Genomic DNA, 27,526 nt, shown 5'->3' with positions numbered 1-27,526 from the left:
ACATCTAATTATAAGAAACAAAGATACCAGTTTTGAGTGAAGAGTGATAAAGTTCAGTTTTTCTCTGAAAAGCCTTTTTTACAGAGCATTTTAAACAGATGAGTCAGATCGTTTGGTCCAGGCTGTCCTTTCATTCTTCACAGAAATCTTCTCTTTCTAGACAGTAAACTCTAACTTGGAAACTATTCAGACAGACAGAGAGGAATCCCATGAAGTTGTTTGTTACATTTTCCAAGGAAGAAGGAAGGGAAGAGCCTATTTTAACTAGCTGAATATAACTAGCTTGGAAGCTTCATTCTTCTTATAAACTGAAAATAAAGAATATAAAAGGAAAAAAAATAATTCTGTATATAGAAAAGAATTTTAAAAAGCATTCATTTTGTCACAGAGTCACTGACTTCCTGAGTGCTCTTTTCCTTTCAGAAACTTGATGATATTAGAGTAACAAGTGTCCAATTTGTTACTTGTGCCTCCAGGAAGCATGGTTCAGTTAAAAACGTTCTATTTTACCTCTCATATTGAAGAGTGCATTTGTTCATTGACGTCTGGAGAAAGATAAATCTACTCTGGAATGTCGTAAATGGAAGGGAAACAATGTCCTGGCCCCATTGCAATCAGTGCCAAAACATTCCTTGACGCAGTGGGGCCAGGCTTTACCTTAGAGATATAATAAAATACTTCAGGATAGACCGAAAGCCTCCAGGAACAAGCCATGCCTTATTTCATTTCCTGATGAGAAGCTGCGGTGAAAACATCCTCAGAATATGTGTTAATCCCTTCAGCTGCCTCTGGGTGGGCTTTTGCCACTTCCCACTCACGGTCACAACTGCCAGGGTCATTACCAAAGCTGTCTCAGCTCTCCAGGGAAGACACAGAGACAGCACTTCTAATTAAAATCAAGGAGCAAAGGCTTCAAATGGGACTGCAAGACATATCTTCAAGTTTGCTGGCAGTGATGGCAGTCTATTTTTCACAGCTAATATGACTTTTGGGGGAAGGAAAAAAATTATATCTATGTATAAGGGTAGAAACAGATGTTTATATACTGGTTTTGTATGCCGTCATATTTGAATTTTGATTTTTCCTCACCTTTATGTAACACTCATATCTTCTGTATGTAATTACATTTATAAGGAAGGGAATTTCAAAGAGAAGCTTCATCACACTTGTGAGTGCTTCATTAGACACATTCAAAAGAAGGGCCTACACTAAAGTAAGACACTGAGGAACACTGTGAATATGCTACCAAGCGAGACAAGCAAAAAAACTGTATGTGCATAAGGTAGCTAATGTCAGCAACTAATGGTAGTGTGGGTCACTGTTTTTTCTATTGTTTATTACCATTTTTCTACCTAACATTTACTTACTTCACCTTTAGAACACAATGGACAAGGTGATCCAGCGTAAGAAGAAAATACAAAAAACACTAACAGCAAAGTATGTGTGCATTGAGCATGTCTGCCCAGCACTGAGCTGAGCCAAGAGGAATGATTGCTGCATGACCAGATGCACAAGCGGCATATGACATGAGTATGAACTAGCACCCAGCCTAGTCTGGCAGTCTCATGTCGCCTCTTGGCTTGATCTTAAATCTGTGCTGCCTTGAGTCGCTCAGGCATTTCCGCTATGTATTCATTTTCATGGTGGAAATTTACACTTCAAAACTTACCGTGTCCAAGTAGAAGTAAAGATTTCCTTGGGCTGTTTATTCTGAAATGCTGAAACCTAAAGAAACAGCTCTGATGTCTTACATGGTCCATCACTGCAATGTTTGACACTGAAGGAAGGGGAGGAAGCCTTGGCCACACCAAAGCCAGTGTGGCAAGACTGCAAAGGCCCCAGGACGACACTAATGGTCCTTGCCTTAAAAATGTAATATCCATCCCTGACTTTGCTGGCTAATGCCTGCAGGCAGAAAATCTTTTAACAGGCGTGAATACACAGAAGTCAGCCTACGTGTCACTGCAATGCGGTGACTGACAGTTTTTAACTGGCACAGACCTCGACAGAAAATGTTACCATAGGTGTGTGCATGAACACACACACCTGCGTCCAAATCTAATGCAAGAGAGGTTTAAGTAAGAATCATAGAATCATAGAATCATACAGGTTGGAAAAGACCCTTGGGATCACCAAGTCCAACCATCAGCCCTACTCTACAAAGTTCTACCCTACACCATATCCCCCAACATCTCATCTAAACGACCCTTAAACACATCCAGGGATGGTGACTCCACCACCTCTCTGGGCAGCCTATTCCACTGTCTGACCACTCTTTCTGTGAAAAATTTTTTCCTAATGTCCAGTCAGAACCTCCCCTGTTGGAGTTTAAAGCCGTTCCCCCTTGTTCTGTAACTAATCACCTGTGAGAAGAGACCAGCACCAACCTCTCTACAATGTCCTTCCAGGTAGGTGTAGAGAGTGATGAGGTCTCCCCTCAGCCTTCTCTTCCTCAAACTAAACAGTCCCAGCTCCTTCAATCTCTCCTCATAGGATCTGTTCTCCAGGCCCTTCACCAGCTTCCTTGCCCTCCTCTGCACTCGCTCCAGCACCTCGATATCTCTCTTGTATTGAGGTGCCCAAAACTGGACACAATACTCAAGGTGTGGCCTCACCAGTGCAGAGTACAGGGGGACTATCACCTCCCTACTTCTGCTGGTAAGAGAATTGTATCTTACAAAACAAGGACAGTATAGGCTATTCACTTTCAGGAGAATTATAAAAAGAATATTTGGTTGGTAGGATGTGGCTGGAAAAAGGAAAAATGGCCACTGCCTTGTAAAGAGCCTTTTTGTGGTCAGCCAAAGGTGCCACATGCCCATCTCAGCCAGCTGAGCATAACCAGCAAAAACTGCACTGAGGGTTCCTGCACAGGCAGTGAAATCAGGCAAATTCCACAAGACCTTTCAGCCCTGATCAAAAAGAAATATTAAAAACAAACAGGGAGACTTGTTACTGGTTGTAACACATTGTTACATGTTGTAACTAGTTATTGGTAGCAAATAACAGCAGTTGGGCTGAGCCCAAGGCTGGGTAATGAATAGCTTAGCTTTTGTTCTGTACAAAATTGTTCTCTTAAAGTTCCATTACACTGTGCCAGCACTGTATGACACTGCTAAAACAAATGAAGGGAGAAGGATTATCATGAGGATTGTACAGATCTGGTGGGAATGAACCCTGCTGCCCCCAAGGTAAGAGGTGCCCCTCACTTAGCAGGATTAAGAGGTAAACAGACTGAGGGAAAAATAGGAGATGAGGGGTACAAATCACAACAATAAAATCAGAGTTAACTCTGGACTTCACTGAACTGAGGGTTTGTATTTCAGTTTAAAACAAGCGCTTTGGTTAGAAGAAGGTGAGCTGGCTTCGTGGATAGGGTACTGTGCCAGGATTTGGGTTTTTGTCCAACCTTTACCCAGGTATCTTGCATTATACCAGACAATATTAAACCCTTCCTATAACTCAGGTCTCTGAGAGGCTGCTATTTCTCTACTTTCCAGTCATGTTGTGGTAACAAGTCCACTGCCAAGGGGAAGATGTTCAACAGCCAGTGATGAAGGCCAGGTAAGAACAGACACAACGACCAGCAAACCAGTTGTGTGGCAATCTCTGAACTTTTATTCGAGTTTCCTTAGATGAGTACAGATCCACAGTGACTATACATAAAATACACCATGCTTTGTTCAGTTTAGTCATAAAATCAGTGTTCTTGAAGAGAAGAGTGACTTGAAAAGGCCCATAGGTTGAAGCAACACAAGCATTGCTGCAGTTGTCAGAGTGCTGCAGCCTGATGTATGCGCAGGGCGGAACAAGCAGGCCAGCAAAACCACATGTGGGGCCAGACAGAGCCATAATGAACCAAACCGGCTCCTGGCACCAGTGAAGCTGCGTCCCTCTCTGGTTTCAAACGGAGCAAGATGTCTGGTGTGGAGGACAATGAATGGCAAATGATTATGCATCAAAATAGGCACCTGACAGCAAGACACTGCATACAGGAGTCACAGCAGATGAATTCATTACTCCTAACTACAAACAGCCAGGGAAATAAAGCACCTGTTAGCAACTATGCTTTGAAACCTTACCGACACACAAAATGGGAAAAGGTGGTCATGTTTAGTCGAAAACAGTTGGTATCTGAATAAATATTTTGCATCCAGCATGCACTAAATACTGAGATAAAACTTTCATTGAGCTCAAGAGCATGGTTATGTGAGAAGGAAGGGCAGGCCATTTTGATCTTTATACTGATACCTGTGTCATTATAACTAACATTGTTCTCCCCCTGCTCTGCCCCCCGTTTGCTGCCCGGCTCTCTGCACCTCTCAAACATGTGACTGGTGCAGTTGGCTCAGCAAAGCCATTTTTACCCTGCATGTCTTCTTCAGAAACAAAAAGCGCATGATATCCCTCAGCAAGCGTTTCTCCCAGTATTTTTTTCATTTATTTCTTCTGTGCTTTCTGTCTTCAGCCTTCCTTAAAAATGTAATTCCTATTTCTGTCACAGCATCTCCCTTCAGCCTGTCCTGGAGGAAGGTAACTTCTGCTGGTAAGTGAACCTAGAAAGAATCAGATCTGATCAGTTAAGCAAAGAAATGCCCAGTTTTTCCCCTCCTCCAGTATAAAGAACTTTTCCTCTCTCTCTTACCACAAGGGGACTCCCTTTCTCAGCTTTCATAAGAAATGGATTTCTAGATTGTTTTAAAGTATCTTTCCCAAATGAGTTAATAAAAAGGAAGTTTATATACACTGGAATTTGTATAATACATTACCCTTCATTTGAGTGCTTTGCCTTCTTCCAAGAACTTAAATTGTGTACTTGATGATTTTGTGATCACAAAATTTCCCAGTCATGTACTAATACTTATAATATTTTTGTTAATTCCTCCTATATCAGATACTATAATTCTGAGACTGATGCACATATATAATACTTGTACATCTTTTGCTTTCTTGAAACGTAAGCTCCACAACTTAGTGACTTTCAAATGATGCCCTTTGTTTACTTTTGTAAAAGTCTTAAATTTAAGAACAAAATTTGTAACGCCATCTGATACACTTCTGATGCTTTTAACTTTATACTCATCCACACTTTGTTCTCCCTTTCAGCAGGCACTGCAGTAACCTGAGAATATTATTTATCTTCACATATTTGTAAAGAATCATGGATGGCTATTACCGATTACACCTATGCAGGAAAAAGAGATGGGCTCAAGGAGCAGCGAAGTCGTCCAGCATGCCCCCCTGGCTTTCCACATTACGTGTTAGCTGGCTGCCCAATCCCACCTGGATTTTGCACCCGAGTTGGCCACGGAAGAGCCAAGCAGGGACAGTGTGGAGGTGAGCCAACCTGTGTGCTTCTCTACCTCTGGATCCAGGATCTGTCTGGCCCTCTTTTATTTAGATATAGACATTTAGTCTGAGAGAGGTTAAACACTACTAAATTTCCTTCATTTATCTGAGCAAGTGGTTTTGCTTTCCTGTGCCTCTGCATATTAACAAAGAATGGAGAACACTGATATGCACTTCCTTACCATTTCCAAGGCACCTCGAATCACCCCACAGAGGAGGTTACAGTAGCAAAGCGATGCTCGTTCTGCTGGCAGCTCCTCCACAAAGTCCACTAGTGGGTTTTTGTCCAGGATTAAGGAGAATTCATTTCCTGCGGCACTACTGCAGCTCACAGTAGGGGTGACCCCGAGGTACATCTTGAAAGCAACCTGCAAAAGGATGAAACTCTGCTGCTTGAATCTGTTGTGTGCAAACAGAGGTGAAACTTTAGGATGCAGGATTCTCATTCTGTAGACCAGCTTTACCCCAAGAAAATAGGGGGAAGGGCCAGATAGGCTGGAAATCAAACTAGATGTCTCTTCTGTGATCAGAGTCAGAGATGTAAATCTGGAGCTATGGGATACTCCAGGGAAGTATGGCAGAAGGCTGCTTATTCTGTCTTTGATGTTCCTACATTTACAACCCCAGAGTGGTTTCACTGTTATCACTGGTCTGCTTTCAGTCATGTCACACTCCCCTGGGACCACTAGCATCTATGTTAAGTCCTTCACTACATTGCCGGCAACTTTGATAATCACAGCTCAAGAACTCCTGCAACTGATGAGTGTGTGTTTTTACTCTGATCTCCATCTGCAGTCACAAAAAGAAACAACCACCCGCCAAGAGTAAGACTGCCAAGACTGCAAACTTGATGATATAGAGCATTGCTTGCTTTCCTTCCACCACCAATGACGTTACTGCAAATGTGCAACATCTGCTCTGCTAGTGGAAGGGTCCCCTGTGAGCACGTTTCTCCAGACAGTGACATCACGGTGTTATCTAGACAGGGCGTATGCAGGCAGGCTAGCAGCAGGCTGCTCTTCCTCTGGAGAGCTCTCTCTCCCCTGCTACACCACTACAGACTGCTACAAACAAAGATAAAGTGTCTTTTTACCTCTTTAGTGAGTGTCAAACATGGATGGTTTCCAAGCAATGATGGCATTCTTTATGAACCGGAAAACTGCTGTAGGTTACAGTTTTATGGTGCTGCTGACAATGGGAGGTGAACGTCTGTTTTCTCTTATTGCTTTCAGATGCCCCTGCAGCAATGAAAACTTCAGGTACGGTTTGGCATTTCTCTTCTTCCCAGCTTTTGTTTTGCTAATTATTGGATATTTCATGAATCGCAAGACCTGGAAACTTTTTACAGGCTGCTGGGTGAATCCCAGAAAAGTATTCCCCAGAGGGAATATCTGCCATTTCTTTTACATCTTTGGACAAATCACTTTAAATGCTCTGGTAGCGCCAGTGATGTGGCTTTCTGTGGCTTTGCTCAATGGGACTTTTTATGAATGTGCCATGAGTGGTGTGAAAAATCCTGCCTACCTAAGTGCAGTTTGCCACAGCAAATCTACAAAGTGCTTTGAAGAGCTACACAAGGTAGCCTGTGACAGAGGCTCCATGGTCTTTCCAGAAAGTGATGAACTGAAACGAACTCTTCAAGCACAGTCCCAGGTAAGAAAAATAAATAAAGAGCGTTATGCAGTTTGTACTGTCTCTGTGATTTATCTGTGAAAGATTCCGATGTCAGGTGCTAAGATAAAACTATTGGTTTCAAATAAGCAAAGTTTTGTCATGATGAAGCCTTGCAAAACACAATCAATACACCTGTTAGTTCAGTTTGAGCTGTGCCATACTTCCTGTGGGTCCCCACTGACAGCAGGATCAGTAAGACCAGATAACTTAAATCTTTCTTCCTGAATGAAGATTGCTCTAAGGAGAAAAACACTGGATTGTTTAGGAGGCTGAATTAACAGATGTCACCCCATTAAAGGGGTCTGTCCTATTAAAAAATCCATATCACACTCTCCTATTTTATACCATCATGACAACTGTAATGAAAACTTAGGTCACTAACAGCAGAAAAATACTGGAAAATAAGATTTCTGACAGATTTGTGACTGCTTACATAACATATTTCTGTTTGTGTTCCTCATGTTAATGATGCCAGATGACAGCATGTTTTTGTCCTACTTGGAGGAAGGAAGAAACGCTAAAATAAAACAAGCAGAACATGCAAAGCTTAGATCGTATTACATTTTACTATATTCGTGTGATACAGTTTTTCTCAGTGCCTTGTAAGGTAAATAAACTCAGAGACAAATAAATCAAAACAAAGGAAAAAAAAAAAAGAAAAAAACAGGCTACAGAAAATGATGGAAAGATGATTGTTAGCAGGAAGGAAAAACACTCTGTGGAGCCAGCAAGTTTTTGTCAAGACAATTTTTTCCATCTGGAACCATTTCCTCCCCAAGAGCTGGTTTTATTTTCAAGTCCTCATGCAAATAGGACTGGAATGCAGATAAAGCCTGCACAGCAGACAAATAATTTTATTTGAGAGTTTTAGAAGGAAATAACAAATACTGCTTAAGACTTTAAGTTGTATGTATAGGAAATACTGAAAGACCAGTGTCTCAGTTTATAGCATGAGAATACAGAGGTTCATTGTCCAAGCTGTAAGAAAGTGAAAAGCTGCTAAAAAGAGCAGTTTCTCAAATACCCACAGAAATCATCAGCCAGTTCAAAGTGACTAGACAAATAATAGAAAGTGAAGCTATTCTTCCATACCAGTCCATAAGAATAATTGTTTGTCAAGCTTCACTGTTTCACATATTTCCCTGAGGAAACTTTCTATATTCTCTCATCTTAATACAGATTTTTACTGGCAGTTATTTTTTTAACATCAGTGCAAGAGTTCACATGAGAAAGGTTACAGCTCTCCATATCATCACCACTAAAGCATGGCAAATCCAGTTTCTATGGGTCTTGAAACCTAGTAGATTCGTTCCACACTGGAATTTGTTCCACTGTTTGAAAACAAGTAATTTTTTTGCAAATGTTTCACATTGCAGTACAGTAGGTGGCTAAAACTATTGGCTAGGCCAGTGGCACCAGGCATGAAAAAATTGTGTTCACACCTCTGCTCTCCTTAGAGGAGAACATCCCACAATAACAATTTCAAAGCATATTTTTTCACCCTCAGACCTTGCTCTAATCCTGGAAGTAGCTCTTTCTTTTAAAATGTTCTTAACAGAATTTTGTCAAAGTCTGAATTTGCTACAAAAAAAGTTGAGTGATGCTGGAGAAGCATATTTCAGCAAAAACAAAGTTCTCTGAAAACACAACAATGATTTTTAATCAGTGTGTAGATGAATTGAGCTCTATTCCAGTGCCAACACAGACCTGCCAATGCTCACACTATTTCTTCTTTCTCATGCACTCTCCTCCCAGCATTCTCACAGGATTAGGCAAGAAGGTAATTTTAGAGCAGTTTTGACATAAAAAAATATTTTCCACTACAAAGGGCTGATTCATTAAAGACAAAAAAGTTCACAAGAATAGCATAGATTTCACTGAATCTCCTGATAAAAGAATTGGGGATTACTTTTTAAATTTCAGACCATCTTTTATATTTCTGTTACCTAATTAATGCAGTTGTTGGTTTGTTTGGGGTTTTTTTCATTAAAAAGAAGTCTGAAAACAACACATCTAAAAATGGTCACAGTTTAAAATGTTGATTGAGCTGGGACAAAAGTTACTTACCTTTTTTGGTTTTGTAGTTCATCACAATTCAGAATTGTGTCTTAATCCTGATTTTTCCTTGTGCAATTTTATTTAACGCTTTCAGGAGATAGAAAACCATTTACCATCTAGTGATTGTGATATTTTATTCTCCCTAGGCACTTTTCCCTTTGTGTGACAGAATCCAGTGAGCCAGTCCAAGACACTACATGCCAGATGGTTATAGTTTTTCAATAAACTCTCATCAATATCCTAAGTTACCCAGATGCTACTCCTGATCTCAGGTCCACTGTGTTTTCTGAATAGCTCTATTCAGCCATAACATTATTTGATTGATCACTTAGACCTCTCTTAGAACTTTTCTTCATACATAGTCTTGTAGTTGAGGTCTGACTCAAGATCATCTGTCCCTGAACCTGCCATTGCCGTTGCACTGGACATGTCTGTTCAGCTGTTGTTATCTGTGTTCCCTTTGTTGTAAAATAGGATGGGGAGGCAGCCAGACTCTAGTAAAAGCCAACTTTTCTTGAGCGTTTTATCTTCCACTGTAAAAATCAACCAGCTTTTGCCTTCCTGAAAAGAAGACTCCAAAATGAGTGCTACTGAGAAGCCTCAATCCTGACATCTTCTGCTTCCCTTTGGTCCCCATATGGTCACTCCATTAACACCAATGCCAGGCACTGAATGCAAACTGGGATGAGACGCCCGCAGTGGGGTCCCAAGAGGAGCAGCAGGCCCACTGTACAAAGTGTGGTCACTCTGTCAGACACTCTTGATTTAAGTAGCATTTTCACTTGGGCCTTTTTAACCTGAAACTCCTTTCTTTTGTTTTCCCAGATTTTAGGCTGGTGTGTGATAGCTACCACAGCTCTTCTGTCCCTGCTAACCACTTGCTGTGCCAGCTGCCAGTCGAAAGTCAGCCACCTCCAGCTGCTGTTCTGGAGGGTGTATGCAGAGAAGGAGAAGGAGCAACTGGATCAGATTTTCCAGCTGTATGCCACCAAACTGAGCGAGCGAAACCTGCAGTGCTTTTTTGAGAACAAGGAGCCAGAAGAGTTTCCCCTGCCAGATTTTCAGGAATGGGAAGCTGCTTCCCAGCTCTACTCTTTCAGCAGTAGCAAACAGCATTACAGCACAATTCACAGGCTAGTTGAAGAAGGCCCGAAAGAAATCAAAGTGGAAAGACAGACAGTTCTAGACTTCGTAGACAGAAGGGAAATAAAATAGATCAAATACATTTTCAGCTTTTTAGTATCTTGATAATATAACATACTTCTGGCTGGTTTCATGTCTATGTTTTTTCACAATGGTCTCTTTCTTCTTCATGACATTCTCTCCCAGTTACAAACTTGCTCCAAAAGGATGGAATGAAATTACTTCCCTACATCAGTGAAAAGGCTGCAGTCCTCCATGGCACCCAGGGTTCATGCTCTACTAATGTCACTGGCTCTGGATCAAGAGCTGACAGCAAGAGATGAATATTGACTTCTACAAGAGGGTTTTACCTATACCCTATGTAAAAGGAGCTATAGTATGCTCATCTTACGTAAATCACAGAATCATCTACGTTGGAAAAGACCTTGAAGATAATCCAGTCCAACCATCAACCTGATATTAACAGTTCCCAACTACACCATATCCCTAAGCGCTATGTCACCCCTACTCTTAAACACCTCCAGGGATGGGGACTCCACCACCTCCCTGGGCAGCCCATTCCAATGCCTAACAACCCGTTCTGTAAAGAAATGCTGCCTAATATCCAGTCTAAACCTTCCCTGGTGCAACTTGGGGCCATTCCCTCTTGTCCTATCGCTTGTTACTTGGTTAAAGAGACTCATCCCCAGCTCTCTGCAACCTCCTTTCAGGTAGCTGTAGAGGGCGACGAGGTCTCCCCTCAGCCTCCTCTTCTCCAGACTAAACAACCCCAGTTCCCTCAGACGCTCCTCGTACGACATGTGCTCCAGACCCTTCACCAGCTTCGTTGCCCTTCTTTGGACACGCTCGAGTAATTCAATGTCCTTTTTGTAGTGAGGGGCCCAAAACTGAACACACTAATCAAGGTGCAGCCTCACCAGTGCCGAGTACAGGGGTAAGATCACTTCCCTGTCCCTGCTGGCCACGCTATTTCTGATACAAGCCAGGATGCCATTGGCCTTCCTGGCCACCTGGGCACACTGCTGGCTCATGTTCAGCCGGCTGTCAATCAACACCCCCAGGTCCCTCTCTGACTGGCAGCTCTCCAGCCACTCCTCCCCAAGCCTGTAGCGCTGCTGGGGGTTGTTGTGGCCGATTTCCAAGCCATTTGCAGGTACGGTATTGTTTTGAGGCACCAGTGGTCACTCAAGGCACCTCAGTGTCTGCACCCAGAACATCACGGATGGTCACAGTGATCAGCCCTGGTCTTCTAGTCCCTGAGACATCTGCCTGGGACATGGGGCAGTGACCTCCATTGACAGTGAGGTGCCAGGTAATTTTTTAGACAAATCTTACAGCCAAAGTGTAGGGTACCAAGAGCTTGAAACTTTTGTGGTTATGTTAAAAAATAACATGCTATTTTGAAACATAATCAGTAGTTGTTAGTGCTTTGCTACAATAATGAAAATGCATCAGTGATATTTTGCCTCCATAGAGTACTTGGTATTATCTTCTCCAGCTGAGAATTTCTCTTTGTACAGGTGTAAAGCTCCTGTTCTGAGTGGATTTCGGGCACTGGGTGCATCCTGTAGAGCTATGTAACACTGTTTGTACTGGGCCTGCAGCCATTGTATGACAGAGGGCCTGGAAGGAAATTCCACATTTTAAGGCAAGAAAATATTTTTGCAGCAGGCTGATTTTCATTTTTCTGAATATATTAGGAAATTTGTCTGGAGCAAGAGGAACTGTCAGAGAATACAGGTGAGGTGACTGCATGATCAGTGCTTCTGCGCTTCACCCCAGAACCCTATGCTTTACCTCACCCACTTGGAATTCATCACGTGGCTCTCACACAGGGCGTCCAGAGTCTCTGCTGTCTAAAAGGAGAACAAAATTTCTGCCAAGTTTCTTTCCCTGGGGTGAATGGGCAGGCTCTTATGCAGCATTTTACTGCCAGTCTCCCTGAGACTGCAAAAAATCCTATTTCTCCTCTGCTTGAATCAGGCTCTTAACAACAAACCAGGGTACTCTGCCCAGCTGTTCTCATACTCACTGCACTTCCTCAGCAGAAAAAAATATCTATCTGCATTTACAGACCATTACTCTTTTTAAAAATAAATATCAAGAGCTAATTCCACTGTCTGCTTAGAATTTTCTCTGTGTGTTTTGAAGAATTTGTTGTCTTTGAGCAAACGTTTTAAAGTTTTTTATTCCAGCTGACCCACCCTGCAGCAGACTTAGACATGTTATACGCCTAAATGTACCTGCTGCAGCGGAAAGCAGAGAGGCAACACTGACAAAATGAAAGCCACAACAACAGGTATGTCTGACACCATGTCTGGCATATATGAATTTTTCTCCCCAGGCTCCTCTGCTGGTATAGCAACTATCTAATTCAAGGGTACATGTCCGTTCCCATTTGTCTGCTTTTCTCTCTCTTTATCAGAGATGTCCCAACACCTACTGCTCAGCCCCAACTTGCCTTCTCTCTACATGCAAGGGGAGAGGAGATACCAGCTAACAGGATGTCCCCCTGCCTGGGCCAAACTTCCCTTCCCAAAGTCATCTTTCCACCTCCTTCCTCACTAGTACGACAGAAAACCAAAGCAAGTTGGGATGCAAAGGGGAGGATGCTAAGTAGGTCAATGAGCTGATCAAGGAATATGGGAAACAAGTGGGTTGATGGAAGGATGAGATCTCAACCGTGATATAAGAGCTGGGACACAGATGCAAAAGCATAGCTGGCAGAGGTGGGAAGACAGAGAGTTGCCACTTTGGGTGTTTAGCACCCTCTTTTTCCTCAGGAGAAAGTTCAAAGCTCTGCACCTGAGTATTCAGGACCACCTGAAAAAGGAGTGTTTCCCAACCTGGCCTCCTCCTTCACTGTGGAGGGGCAAAACCAAGGTGCATTCTCTTCTCCTCATCTTCACCGTGCAGGTAACTCATGTTGAGAGTGTCTCCACCTCCAAGAGCAGCTGCTGAATACTTAGGGCTGCAACATGTACGTGGCAGGAGCCAAAGTCTCACTCTGACCCTCATTCCCCGGGCTGTGTTACTCTAACTGTGTTGCCTTACCAAAATATTTGTGACTTAATGCAATTGCACGTGGATGCTGGTATGCTACAATAAAAAATAAAAGCCAGTTTGACCCTATGTTTTCAACTGGAGTCTGGTTTTGGCAAATTTAACCCTGCCCTTCAAGCTATCGCAAAAGCTGTTTTATATCAACATTGTCCCTGAAATTTCAGCAGCTACCATGGCAGCTCAGAAAGAGGCGAAGACTACTGTCAACACTATCGAAAACAAACTGGGGAAAAAAAACCCAAACAGCAGAATCAACATCTTCTCTTGGAAAATTTAGATTTTGCATTAACTCTGATGTACATCAAAATACGAGTGCACAAATAAACAGGAAAAATCTGCTCAATTCTCTGTGTTTTGTCCCTCAGTTTACTATTTCTTCTCTGTGAGAACCCAGTTTTCTCATTTAGATTCTCTTAACTCTTTTTCCGCTACACATCTGCTGCTCCATCAAACTTTAAGTCTTTCTTACAAGAACAAAAACTGGTTAACTGTTCTAGGCCCTCATATGCTTTCAACTTAGTTTCAGCTGTACTTTGCATTATGGTATGACAAATCTGCCCAAATTCTATTGTTAAAATTTCCTTTGTAAAAGAGAACTTGCATGGAAACTATGCAAAACCAGTAGCTGGTTTGCAATGAAGCACCAAATTAAGGCAAAACTGCAAAGCTATAAAGTGAAAATTGTAAAAATGTCTCAGCAGAAAAAATAATTTAAGTACATAAATAAGTAATTCCATTAATAGGTATGAACATTGTTTTCGAAACCAGGCTATGACTGGACAGAAATTCCTTTAAAACTACCATACACAACTTCTCAGAGAGTAAAAACAATCTTTCTTTGTGACTCCAAAAGACAGGGAAGTAAAATGAATGAGCGGTTTTGAAAGTTGCATCCATAAATCTGTCTCTTTTCTACCTATATGAAATGGAAGAAAAAAAGAATATCTGTTCTTTTTGAGTACATAGGCTCAGCATCAAAATGACACCCATATAAAGCAAAATCTCTTGAAAATGTTACTTGCAACTCTATGGGATTATATATTGCTTAATGTCAAACAAGAAATCTATGCAGTCAGAATTAAAAATGTACCACTGCCCTTTTTCAAAGTCTTAACCATCTCTTTCAAGCAGCAAGAATAAAATTCATTAACATTTTGATGGTGCTTAAATACAATCTAGAATTACTGAAATAATTAGGAGGCTGCTAACTTATCCCTTTATATACTACTGGAGACTTTTCACTACAAAACATTGTATGCGTAAGTAATGTTGCAAAGCAAGAGATAATAGAGACTGTTAAAGAAAATGAAACCATGTTTCAGATAACATAATAACAAGATTAATAAAGGACTAGAATTAATCTGCATAGAAGGGGAAAGGCAGCCAAAATAAAATTTTTGCTAGCATACTTTTCATTCTTAGTACTTTTCCACAGTCAGTGTTTGGGAAGAGCAAGATGCTTTAAAGGTCTTGCCATCTGTTGCTGATTCCATGTGCTCACAAACTTTTCTTTACTGTTTACTGTGCAGCACTTCATATTTCAGTTTACTGTCTACCACTTAGCACAGCAACCTGCTGTATGCATTTCCCTCTCACTGTTGAGATTTCAAAAGCAACAGTTACCAGCTTCGTAAATTCTGCCAGCTTCTGTCAGACTTTCAAACTGCCCGTATGTCAATATATAGGGACCTTGTGTGGCAGGACCTCCCAAGGGAAGGAGAATCACATCTCTTGTCCCACAGCTCTGGGTCTGGGGGTGACATGGTTGGATTACCCCAGTGCTGGTGGTCCCCAAGGGCCTCTCTAGAAGCAGCTGCAGAGATATAAATTTGCTGCATTCATGGGATACTGAGCTTCCACCATAAAGCCCATCTCTCCAGCTACTGCTTTTCAGGGATATATCCTTAGGCACAGCACTGTATTAACACAGCTATGGAGCTTGTGAGCTCACTGTGGACCAGAGGTCATGGCCCAGTGGCTCCCACCTGTAGCACACACAGACACCTCCTGGGGCATGGTGACTTTGAGCTATAGAAGGTAACATTGTTCTAGCATTAGATCTAAATCCAGAAACTATTTTTTTTTTGCACCTTTTTTGATCAGATCAATGATGCTAGAGGTCTTGTGAGAAGGAATTGAAGTAAGAATTAGATTTTGTAGGATTATAGAGCAAAATTATCACCCTCACTTCAAAAGCAATCCTCAGTTATACTTAGATCCAACTTCTGAATCCAGCCTTGGACATTACTTCTTCAGCTGAGCTTTGTTTCCTCAGCTGGTTTCCATTTTCTTATCCCAATTTGCCAGTGAGCAGAAAGACTACTTTTACATGGCCTGCTTTATCTTTTGTTATTCTACCCTGACTGTAACCATGCAAAGTCACAGCACCAACATGAGAAGTCAATGAGCACCATGGGAACTCAGTGTAGAAGGACTCACTTTGACCTATCATCAAAGCTTGTTGGCCCTTCTCCAGTCCAGTATAAACTAGCAGTAAATTCCAGGCTTTGCAGTCTCAACACATAGTTGAAGTTTTAAGCCCTCAGTCACTGCCTTAGGTGCATCTTTCCTTCAGTATTTATTTCTTAATATGGCAAACTGGCTCTGTACTCCTCATTTTATGTTTTTTCATTTGCTTAACCTCTTTCCATTTCCACAGGGAATACCCAGAGCCTAATCTTACAGACTTCTCCTTTGCTTTCCAAAGGACTGCATGATAACAGCTATGTTTACAGGAAGTTTGGCTCTAACTACTTGAACTGCTGAACTGCCTTAATTACTTTAACTTTGAACTGGTTTTACTCTATATGCCCACCCTCAAACAGATTTCTACCTCAGAAGCGTTAGTGCAGTTAAATATTTAAGTACCTTCTCCTGGCTGAGAACACTACTGCTGAAGAGTTAAAGAGATCATGTAAACAGCTGTGTAATTCTGAACTGATAACTTTAATAGTGTATTTGCAGTTACTTGCTGGGTCATTTTACATATGCTTTGTTGATATGTGCCTCAGACAAATGTGCTTGGAGACTATTTAAAAAATGTTTTGCCAAAGAAATGTGAAAATGCTTTCCATATCACATTTTGCCTCAGAAAGGTTACACTCCTACTACAGAACTCCTTTTTTAGTTTGCTAAAAATAGTCTTTTCAAGAGACTGTGTGCTTTAAAGTTTGTTCTAATCTTTCCAAGTGATTTTATTTCTCTCGGCAAGTCTCTTTTGAACTAAAACCTGCAGACAAATAGTGTCTTCTTCTTTACTTTGATGGTTAATTTCACACTGTATTTTGTTGAGTCCCCTGTACTTAAGAATGATGGTTCATCTGCACTAAAGCATTTGTAAATAAGGGAACCATGAGCAATAAGACCCAGAAAACCAGATATCTGGCATATATGTGAAAATCCAGACAAAATATACAAATACCACCCAAAGAATAACATAAAAGTGAACAAAACCATGATTTTGCAGCCTGGTATCATTCTTTTAAAGAGACAGTGTATTTTAATACGGTGATTGAAATGCTGCTTGTCTCATGGTTTTCATTCAGCTGCTCTCACTGTCTCCAGTGGATGTCCTGCCTGGTTCAGCTCCTCCAAAGGAGGAGCTTTGTTACACATCATCCTGATCTGAGACTCCAAAATACACTTTACTTCAGGAAGAAATTTAGTTTCCACTCTTCTATGAGCTAATGGGATCTGGCTGGTTTTTAGCAATGTCACCTGCTTCTGCTTTAAACTTTGTCAGATCACGGTGTATGTGTGTGTTGTGCCTATGTGCACTTTATGGCCCTACCAGCAACAGCAAGTGCAGAGGTCCTTTCTGTATTTCTGTAACATCCATCAGTTCCTCTATGACAAGCATTTTGGAGTGATAACTTCTGTCCCTCCATTTCAGTCAGATGTAACGTAGGTATTTCTGACATGGTTAATGTGAGCAGGATCACACATCATCTGATAACATCATATGGTTATGTGCGGAAGAATGGCAAGGAGATAGGCAATGGAGGTCAATACAGCTGTTTCCCAGATTCTTTATAATAAATCCCTTTATGCTCTGTTAAGGCAACAGAGATTTCTATTTCACATTGTAGCATATTGTTGCTTATGTTGTCCTTGGCTGGGTTTCTCCATATGTGTCCACCTGCAAGGCTATCCACTAGCCATTTTGTCACCTAGATTTACTGTGCATGCACATTCTTACATAAAAACTTCATGAGCCCACACCATTGCTCCGCAGTGCCTTGGACCTCCCCACTTGCTGTTTACCTCACTTGGGTAACTGTTGGGGAACCCCTGCTGGGACGCCGAGGTAATAAAAGCCTTTTGATCATCTTTGCGTGTATTGTTTGTGTATCCGACCCTGCTTGGGTCCCGTAAGGTGTCACTGCTGGCAGAGGCCAGTCCAGTGTCGCTGCCTGGATCAAACATCCATGTACACTTTGAACCAAGATACTCCTGTATAACCAGCACATACTGGTGCACTGTATAGAAAGCCTGCTCTTTCCCAGTTCTTCAGCCAGCAGTTAATAATGTTCACATTTAGTTGATGCTGCTGGTAATTCTCAAGCAATCAAAAAGTCTGTCAGGCATATTTTTGTCTCCTCAAATGAGCCAATGGAAATAAGTCTCAGTTCAATTAACTGATGCCCTGATCTCTCCTCTTAAAACAAATGACTACCTAGCAAACAGTTCTTTGTTATAAAGTGTGGTTAATTTTTGCCATTGGGAAAGCCCAGGCATATCTTCACTGGTAACACTTCATAGCTGAAAATCATACAGGATAAAAGGGATCATTCGCCATTACCTGAGCAGGTATTAGTCTGAGCTAACTCAATTTTTACAGTGACTCAGCAGTCTAAAGGGGCTGGATGTCCTATGGATTTCTCTTTAAGCTTCCCCAGGAAATCTGACTTGCCCATGAGGGCAAAAGTACATCTTTAGAAACCTGTGTATTGCCACTTAATTTTCTCCTAGGTCTTTCTTGTCTGACAGTAGTGTGAAAGACTAATCAATAAAAGGGAAATTTCCATCAAAGAAGGCAAAAGTAACCACTCTGATTCTATCTTTTTGATTTTATTATTAGAATTGTGGGTAGTGAGGAAAATGTTCCTCTCATTTTCCTTTCTTACAGTTCTCTGCCGACTCTTCCTTTTGCAGAAAATTCTGCAGTTTATTCCTAATATTATCAATTTAAGGTTAAAAAACATCTAAAATAATTATGGAGATGCTGAGGAGATTCAGATGGAAGGAGTAAGAATATCAAATTTTAAGATCCATATGAGATGGTTAAGGCTTATGTTCCTAGAAAAAGGAAAAAAGTGAGGGAATATATGATTTGAAGTTTGTTAAAACTGGATCATTTTTTGTTGTTTGCTGCATTCTCTGGCAAGAGTAGAAGAAATCAGCTTAAGCTGCAACAAACAAAAAGAAACTTTTTAATTCTTCTAATGGCAAAACACCTCATAGGCTACTAGAAATTGAAGAATTTTAATTTCAGCTTAGCAACTGACTTTAAGGTCAGTTTAGGTCGCGGGTTGGCAGCCTTTCACAGGTGATATCCCATTTTCTGTCCTCAACTCAGATATAACACTATACCCATGTGAACCAATTCTGTGGTTCTGACAACCCTTTGTGGTAAACTTACCACTGTGGGTTTGTCAAGACCATCCGCAAAAGTCTTATCTCACTAAACATCACATTTTTTTGTTCTGTTGAATGTTGTTTTTTTTCCCAGCCTGACGTAGCACTATGTGTCCTGGTTCAGCTAGGATAGGGTTAAGTTTCCCCAGCAGTGGGGGGAAGCTCTAGCCGGGTTATTCAATACCATGCTGACGTCACCTCCTGGCGCCCAAGCGCGGGAGAGTCGGTGAACGCGTGTGTTATGCCATCTCTCTGTTCTCACTGCTGTATTGGTAGATATCTTGCTCTGTTCATTGTTATCACTGTTATTCTTATTGTTGTTGTTTGTTGTGTCGCTGTTGCACTGCTGTATTAAACCTCTCCTTATCTCAGCCCCGGGGCTTTGTATTTCACTCCCTTTGTGGGGGAGGGGCAGCGGCCACATGGTCTCGGACCCCGGCAGGTACTAAACCACCACACTATGCTACAGAGGTAGAAACTGGTGTCTCCTCTCAAGGCCAATCTCTGTGAGCTACTAGTTGATATGAAGTTGTAGATAAGGAAAATGCTGTACTTCACCCAATGGAAGCATGGGTGTGATTGTGGAGATGAGTGGTTTTTGATAAGACAATTATGATATAGCAGAAAATGTAGGTAACTGTTCTGGAGCAAACTGATAGAGGAGGAGGGAAAAGCTAAGACCATTGAAGCTGATGAAGCTCTAGAGAATGTAAATCTTATTTACCTGTGCAATCATGTCTGCAGTTTCAGAATAACTGCGGCACTTTTTCACGGCTGAACGAGCTAAAAAATCATCAATCAGCCTTACACCAATGCCATATCCCCTGAGGAGAAAACAAAGAACATTAACATTCAAAATAGGGAACTTCTTTCCACTTACCATCTCCCTAACCTGTCTCTTGTGCTTTCTCAGCAAAACAGCTGCATGTTCCTACATGAATGGCTTTGAGGACAACAGATTTTGCTGGTCTAGATTCCTCTTCCTACCACATTTTGCAGCACAGTGGGATTGCTGTTCATGTAGTCATTTAAGGAATCATACTCCTTTAAGCACAATACTCCTCGCAAGGACAATATGAATGTTGTTTATATACACACTGTCTAGATATACATTTATATTTACACATATAAATAAATATTAGATGTTAGATATATGAGTACAATGTATGAATAATATACAAATAATACACCTGATTAATATTGCTTTGTCACTAAAAATAGGACAGGGTGACAGAGCACAGGATTTTCTCCATTCCTCTCTGATTCCCAGAGTTCACCTCACACTGTCTCTGTCAAGGAGAACAAAGCAACTGCCCCTTCAGGTCGCAGCATTCACCTCTGGGCTGGTAGGGAGTTCAGCAAATCCTGGGCAACCTCATCGCAGCGTTCAGGTGCCAGGAAAACCCACAGGAAATGGACTCACACCTGATCTCTTTCACTTTATCCTCTTATCTCTTCACCTCATTTTTCATTCTTCCTCCACAATTGCCTCTTTGTCTTTTTTCTAACCTGTTCTCTCCATCTACTAGTTGCAGAAACAATCCAAATTTGCTAGTTAATATACAGTTTCAGTATAACACCATCTTCATTTTGTATTTAAAACACTACGGTTTCAGAGAAATTAAATAAAAAAGGATGGAAGTTAATGGAATTCTTTTATAAAACAAATATTCATGCCTAGCTCTCACATATTAACAAAGGTCAGTAACTACAGTGTGCAAAATAACTATGCCTTCAAGCATTTTTTGAAACAGGGAAAGAGATTGACACAAATGTTATCAAAGAATGTGAATTCAACTCAGAAATGTTTCTAGGGAATTTTTCATTTCCATTTATGTGGATGTTGGCAGTCTCTGCCTGTTTGTCAGAGGCACCCTCAGTGAAGCAGCCTGAACTCGATGGATTTTCTTACTGATTTTGTACCATGTATTTGAAAAGAAGCCAAAAACTGATCTGATGTCTAATGTAATGACAGGATCAAAAAGTGGTTTTGGCATCATGAAGTTTAAAATTGCAGTATGTCATGCATCAGAAAACAGTGAAATATTTATTTATGGCCTAAGTATCAATATCAGTAATGTTGGTAAATATGTCATCAGCAGTTATCAAGTCATTTATTGGTGATGTACATGACTACTTAGATCCTTTTCAACTTTTATGCCTTAGATTTGCAAAGTCAAATGAATAATAAATCAACAAGTGGCTATTTGGCAACTGTACAATGAAAAACATCATTCTCACTATGGATTATATATGTACTAATATATAGACAGAGATCTAAGAATACTGTTCCCAGTTGTCACAGGTCTGCTGAGCTCTAAGGTTCCTTCCTCGAGCTGAGCTGTTTTCATCTTCACGGAAGTAAAGATGGCCATACTGTTTTAATTAAACCTGTCATTATTTTATCAATTCTTTATCAAGAGAAAAACAAAAAGATTTTATAAAACCAGCTACAATAATGAAAACACAAGAAGCAAAATATGTCTCCACATCTCCCAAAATTACCCTTTAGTAACTTCTATCATAGCATCAGAAATAAGTCTAAACTTCTTAAATGTATGATTTTCATCAGAGCTGAATGAGGGATTAATATCAAAAAAATACCCAAGGGATGTTGCCCCTTGTTAGTCAGTGAATAAATTATTTTTCCTTTTCCCAATCAATGATATTTTTTCTCATTTCCATTGCTAGCTATTGGACTATAGCTTGTTTGCAAGCTTTCAGATTAATAGTAAAGTGGTTAGGTATTCTGTCCACTGTGATTGTTGTAAATCCATTTTGCATGTCTGTTTTGCCTGAAAACACAGGCCTTATTCTTCTGCTGAAGGTATTAGTATATCTTCTTGTTAACCAGCTCAAAAGTTGTTTCTTGCTTATTTTCTCTGATATTATTATTTTTATGGTGATAACGCCTAGGAATCTCAGTCAGGATGGCAGGCTCCTATAAACATAGGAGCTTCATTTTCCAAAGAGGTTATCCATGTAAAAATCAGTTCCTCATTAACCACCTGTGCCATCTCACTCATGGCTCTATGGGCTTTTAAAGGCGAGAGCCCTGTCTGTCCCTAACCCAGGGAGTGGGGAAGACAGACAGGCCTCAGGGGACAATTCAGAGCTCCCAAATCAGACACCTGAATTACACCCCTGGGGAAGGTGACTGACTACAAAAAGATTCTGCCTATTGACTGAGTCACCTAAGCCAAGTCCCTACAACCTGGAGTTGTGACTACTTCTTAGCTGTCCAAGTCACAAAACCACAGTGTTGCTAGATGAGGGGGAAGCACAAGAAGGCCACAGAAAGGCATGTTAACTAGAAAACACCTGTAAAAAAGAAAAAGCTTGTCTAGTTTGAAATAACATGGGTATGAAGAAATAGGAGAGTTAACATGGAAGTTGAAAATGAATACATGGAAATAGGAGACAAAAATTAGAATTTTATATTATTAGTTAGCTTAACAAAGGACCAATAAGAAACAAGTGTAAGCTGTCAAAACAACCCTCACACTTTTCTTCTGAGAATGCAAAAGCTGATTGTTGATCTTCATTCACGATTACTGTTATTTCTGTTAACAGAATATTGAACCTTATCCCCATAATCTCTGCAATTCTAGACAGTGCTGGAACTCCTATGATAACAGACATAAAGCTGAAAGGTAACAGACAGGTGGAAAAATAGCATTATCGATAAAGTTGATCATTTAAAGCAGTACTTACATTCTATCTAAACAGGTGTTGACATCTTCATCTTTTTCATAGTCCTTGCACAGCTGGGCTACCAAGGCCCCATATGTCAGTACAAAAAGTTCTCCGCTCTGCCAGAAAAGGTGGAAAGGGAAAATGAAGCAAACTAGAATCAAACATTTTCACACTTTTAGGCTTCTACTGTATTAAAAGCAAGCAAAAATAACATTTCCATTGTCCATGGATGTGTAATCACTGAAATCCACAATTCAAGTGTGACAGTCTGACTTGATCATCACCTGAGTCTCTGTGCAGGGATTTTGCTTGTCAGAAATACCGTTTCTTGGGATACAGCTACTTTCATCAGGTACATTCTTGCATCCAAGATTAATGATAAGTTTTTAGTTGCAGGAGAATAATTGAGGCAATGAGCTATTAGTCCTTTTACAACAGGAACAACAGTATATACACTGCAATTCCAGTTCTTTCACAAATGTGTGGTTGATCTGATTCAGTTCATCAGTGTCTTTGCCCCCACCAAAAAAAAAAAAAAATAAAAAAAACATTGACTCAGAATAATGAAAAAATACTGTAATTCAACACAAGTGTAAAGAATAACAAGCAAAGTAGAAAAGAATCAGCCCCATTGAGATTTCCCCTTCTTTATCAGACTTTACAAGTCTGAATCACTATCAATACTAGTTCTCCAAATGCCTGTGGACAATCTCACTGTGACATTATTTCTGTATCTTAATACAGAAGACATGGTTGGTATGGCTCCACCACATGAGCAAGGTGAAGGGGACGGATGAGGATTACAGCCACCTGCCCAAGGAGCATGGAGAGCAACTGAAGAGGTCAAAGGCATATACCTGCACAGATCCTGTCACAAGTACTAGTCTGGGTTCTTCAGCTGTGCACCAACCTAGAGGAAAGTCTTCCTCCCTCCCTCCCCTTCCAGATCACTCTGTGGCACTGCAGAATTGACTATATTTAGCAGGAGTAGCAGCTGGCCTTTAGGGGAGAAACTCGGTTGACTCTCACTAAACTTCTTGGACAGGAATTAATTAAAGAAAGTACTATAGGCCTGTGTCATGTAGGCAGACTAGTGGTGCTTTTTGTTTATAGCCTGTGGAAAAATAATAGTGAATGCCAATAAAAACAATAAAACAAATCACACAAGGAAAGGAAGAATGGCTTCCTTTTCCTGCTTCCGTTGCATCAAAAGCTCAGAGTTTAATCAATGATCCCATTTTAACAAGTCACTGTTCAAAATCTTAAGGAGCATGGAACCATTTCCTAAACTTGCCTTGGTGATAACTCCTGATTACAATAATATTGCACATTGACAAATTCCCATTAACAAGTTTTTAATGGAGTAAATGGATATCATACAGGTTCTGTATTGTTCTAGTCTCAGCAAAAAGTCTGTGCTGTAGTAAGACAAATACTGTAGAGAAACTTAAGCATGCTATATCAACACAATTATATTTATCAGTCACTTTTGCAATCAGTTGGAGTATTTTTCCCATAAACATATGTATATTAACTTTATATTATAGTCTCTTTTTTTCAGTGCAGATCTCTGTCATCTTTTCAGAAATTGGCACAACCTGCAGTGCTCCAACTCCTAGCAAAAATCACCATTAACCATCCAGACAGCCCTAAGGCTCCAAGTTCCTGAAGAAAGACTTGAGTGAAATTGAACCATCCAACAAAGAACAGAGATCGCTTTCTCTCTGTGTTTCATTTAATGACTATCTAACCACAGAGGCACATAAACTTACCTGGCATTTTTATCTTTTACCATAACTCTCTCTAAGCACTTAGACCTCTGCTTCTGAACAGACCCCAGTCTCAGGAACTTTATCCTCATCTTTCCTAAATCTGTTCAGAATCTCAGCACTAGGGATAAAGTAAAAAAATGCAGTTAAGTGCCCAGTGAGCGAGACAGTCACTTTGGTTTTGTTACCAGTCTTTTACAGTCGTGTATGTTCTCTCTTCCTTACTAGCAACTTCCTCTCTCTTCAGTTTGTTATACATATGTATACATATATACGTGTGTCATAACTATACTTTTAGATGCAAACATATTCTCTTCAAGACACAATACTAGTGGTGGATTTTCAAACCACTGTGGCCTTATTTCTGCATTATGGAACTTTGGTTTTTTGGACTTGTCATAAAATATTCCTAAACAGTTAGAAATTTTTAACCACAGATAGAGATTCTGAGGAAACTTTCTATCTAAATTTTTTGTATTTAGACACACCACTGCCAGAGAACAAGAAGGAGAATAACAGGTATCTTTAATGGCACGAAATACTGCTTTTTCATGACCATGAAGTTTAAGAAGGCCTCTTAGGAAAATCTCACATGCAGCATATTTAAAATAACTGCTGGAGCTTTAGGAGAATGTGCATGAAGTGCAGAAAAAGAAGGAAGTTTTGGTCAATGTAACTTCTACTTGATAGAATTCTGTGCTATGTGATCAATGCTCAAAGCCAACATTCAAAGACAATGGTTACAGTTTTACCAGTTTCCCCAAGAATCAGATTTTGGCCTTAAAGCCAGATGTTGAGATCCTGTGATGGTGCACTCCCTGTGCATAGAAAAAATGCAACATTAGGAGGATGAAGAAGGATCCCTGCTCATGCAACATAACCCCCAAAAGAAGACATGGTCTGCTACGCAGGAGGCACACAGTGGGTACCAGATATACTGCAGCCCCAGATGCACCATCTGTTCCCGTGACTGTTCATGAGCTAGAGATGTGGCCAGTGCAGCTTTTTTTCTCCAAAACAAGAACAGTGTTGGCCTCAAGGATCCATGTTGAGGGCAGGACCGCCTGAAAATCATTTCATGTCACAGGCAAGGTAGCGAGATAGACATGAAGGCTCCTAGAGCAAATCTCAGTATTACTGCTGAGTCAAACAGACTCCAAGTTCTGTGGAGAGGCTTTTTTATGTCAATGCTTAATAGATGTCAGCTTGTGGGCAGCTTACAAGGGGGTCCCACAGTAGCCATAAATGCTGTCAGCGCTTCTGTTCTCATGCTGGCAGACTCATCCCCATCCTTTCAGTACTTTGAGGGTATTCAGAAACATGACTGTATAAAACACATCAATACAATAACAGCTTATTCTTACTCCATGCACAATTTTAATCACACATTACAAAAATGTCTTACTATTTTGTGGTTCTCCTGCTTTCTTCCCGGTGGGCGAGACATGTTGCTTGTGTAACACCTGACGTACTTGATTGTCAGTTTATGTCTTGTCTTCCTCAAGCAGCACAGTTTTCTCTCAATCACTGTATTTCCTCTTTCCCTTCTCTAAAGTTTTCTCCTCTCTGCTCTTCTGCCTTTTGCATGAGACGTGTTTGCTGCAATCTGTAAAGCTGCTAATGCTCCTCCTATTGTGTACCAAGCCCTTTGGGAGGAATTTGACCGGCAACAGATCTGTCCCTGTATACAACATAAATAAGCACTCCATCCGTAAGAATGATTTGTAATCAAATACACAGCAAACACCCATGAGAAGTCAAACAGGGCAGCCCCAAGAGATTCACAGGTTTTACGTTTTTAGGGACAGCAAATTAATTCTGTTGTTTGTCTCAGATTTTGGTGTTTGGAGGGTTAAAAAAAGCTCCCTCTCTGAGGAAAAAAACCCACAGTTGCAAGATACTGCTGCATAAGGTAATAAAAAATTGATCATTTTCAATTCGAAGGAGTGAGTCTTTTGTCAGCTCTGACTGCTTTAGTCTGGTGAGTTCATGTCTGCCAAGGCAGCAGCAGTATGGGTTACAAAGCACCACTACCACCATGTTTCTGCAAAGCTATCAGGACACATCTAGAGCACCCAGATTCCCAGAGGAATAAACTGTGGACCTGCTACAGCTGCCAGCTTGTGCAAGTGGCGCTCTCCTTAATGGTGTTTCTAGGGGATCTTACGTCATTCTTAACCTGTGATAACCCCTATTTGTAAACATCCCTGCTATGAACATCCAGGAAGGTTCATCTTATTTTTTTGTTTTCCCCTGAGGTAAATTTGGCCTATTCTCTTAGTTTACATTTGCAGTAAATTTAGGCAACGGTCACTAGTGAATTTAGAAATTAATCAGATAGCTGTCTTTCCTTTTAGGACTTATCTCTGCATATATTCCCACTGAGTCTTCTCAGGAAAGGAAGTAAAAATACATGGCCTCATCTGAATGCTATGCTGTTATAAAATTGCAATTAATTGATTCAGTGCTAGAATAAAATCACAGGTACTTACTACTCCAGATACACAGAAAGCAGCAGATGTGATTCATTGGGGATAAGAAGGATTCATTTACTTTAAAATATGGTAGTTTAAAGTTATGACACAATTCAACAACAAAAAATAGGACAGATAAAAGGATTTTCAGCTTTGTGAGGATGAGAATCTTTAACCAAGTAATAAGTGATAGGACAAGAGGGAATGGCCTCAAGTTGCACCAGGGAAGGTTTAGACTAGATATTAGGAAGCATTTCTTTACAGAACGGGTTGTTAGGTGTTGGAATGGGCTGCCCAGGGAGGTGGTGGAGTCCCCATCCCTGGAGGTGTTTAAGAGTCGGGTTGACATAGTGCTGAGGGATACGGTGTAGTTGGGAACTGTCAGTGTCAGGGTAATGGTTGGACTAGATGATCTTCAAGGTCTTTTCCAACCTAGATGATTCTATGATTCTATCTGTGGAAAACATAGTCATCCTAACAGCTTTCATTTTACACAGAATGATGAGCCGGTGTTGACAACTTTACAATATAATAAGACTCTTCCACTTTTTTCTGGGCACTTTTCCGGCCCTGTAAAATCCAACTCCATTTTATAAGTGAAACTGTTGTAGGTATTTCCCATATCTAAATTGAAATAAATTATAAAAGCCCGACATTACAATT

The 27,526-nt window shown here is 40.7% G+C and overlaps 2 protein-coding genes across 2 annotated transcripts; one reads left to right on the top strand and one right to left on the bottom strand.

Annotated features, from left to right (window-relative positions):
• Nucleotides 1-4,424: 4,424 nt before the first annotated feature.
• On the bottom strand, nucleotides 4,425-25,836 carry TRAPPC3L (trafficking protein particle complex subunit 3L). The gene is made up of 5 exons (XM_074820744.1): nucleotides 25,795-25,836; nucleotides 22,639-22,736; nucleotides 19,649-19,748; nucleotides 5,532-5,717; nucleotides 4,425-4,556 (listed from the first exon to the last, which is right to left on the bottom strand). The coding sequence occupies exons 1-5, from the start codon at nucleotides 25,834-25,836 to the stop codon at nucleotides 4,437-4,439; spliced, it is 546 nt and encodes a 181-aa protein (XP_074676845.1). The 3' UTR covers nucleotides 4,425-4,436.
• Nucleotides 6,438-10,355, top strand: CALHM5 (calcium homeostasis modulator family member 5). The gene is made up of 2 exons (XM_074820743.1): nucleotides 6,438-7,002; nucleotides 9,907-10,355. Exons 1-2 carry the CDS (start codon nucleotides 6,463-6,465, stop codon nucleotides 10,294-10,296), a joined length of 930 nt encoding a protein of 309 aa, XP_074676844.1. The 5' UTR covers nucleotides 6,438-6,462; the 3' UTR covers nucleotides 10,297-10,355.
• Nucleotides 25,837-27,526: the final 1,690 nt, after the last annotated feature.

Source organism: Strix aluco, chromosome 3 (genome assembly GCF_031877795.1).
Source record: "Strix aluco isolate bStrAlu1 chromosome 3, bStrAlu1.hap1, whole genome shotgun sequence".
Lineage (NCBI taxonomy): Eukaryota > Metazoa > Chordata > Aves > Strigiformes > Strigidae > Strix > Strix aluco.
The sequence above is the reverse complement of the archived record's forward strand: the minus strand, read 5'-3'. Positions and strand labels throughout refer to the sequence as shown.

Bases quoted from the DNA above. Each gene is read 5' to 3' on its own strand.
- CALHM5 (XM_074820743.1), top strand. From the start codon at position 6,463: ATGGATGGTTTCCAAGCAATGATGGCATTCTTTATGAACCGGAAAACT. The intron at 7,003-9,906 runs GTAAGAAAAATA...TTGTTTTCCCAG, and splicing joins CTCTTCAAGCACAGTCCCAG to ATTTTAGGCTGGTGTGTGAT.
- TRAPPC3L (XM_074820744.1), bottom strand. From the start codon at position 25,836: ATGTCTCGCCCACCGGGAAGAAAGCAGGAGAACCACAAAATA. The intron at 5,718-19,648 runs GTAAATAAGATT...ATCCTTTTGCAG, and splicing joins CTGCAGACATGATTGCACAG to GTTGCTTTCAAGATGTACCT. The intron at 4,557-5,531 runs GTAAGGAAGTGC...GATTCTTTCTAG, and splicing joins TTCGAGGTGCCTTGGAAATG to GTTCACTTACCAGCAGAAGT.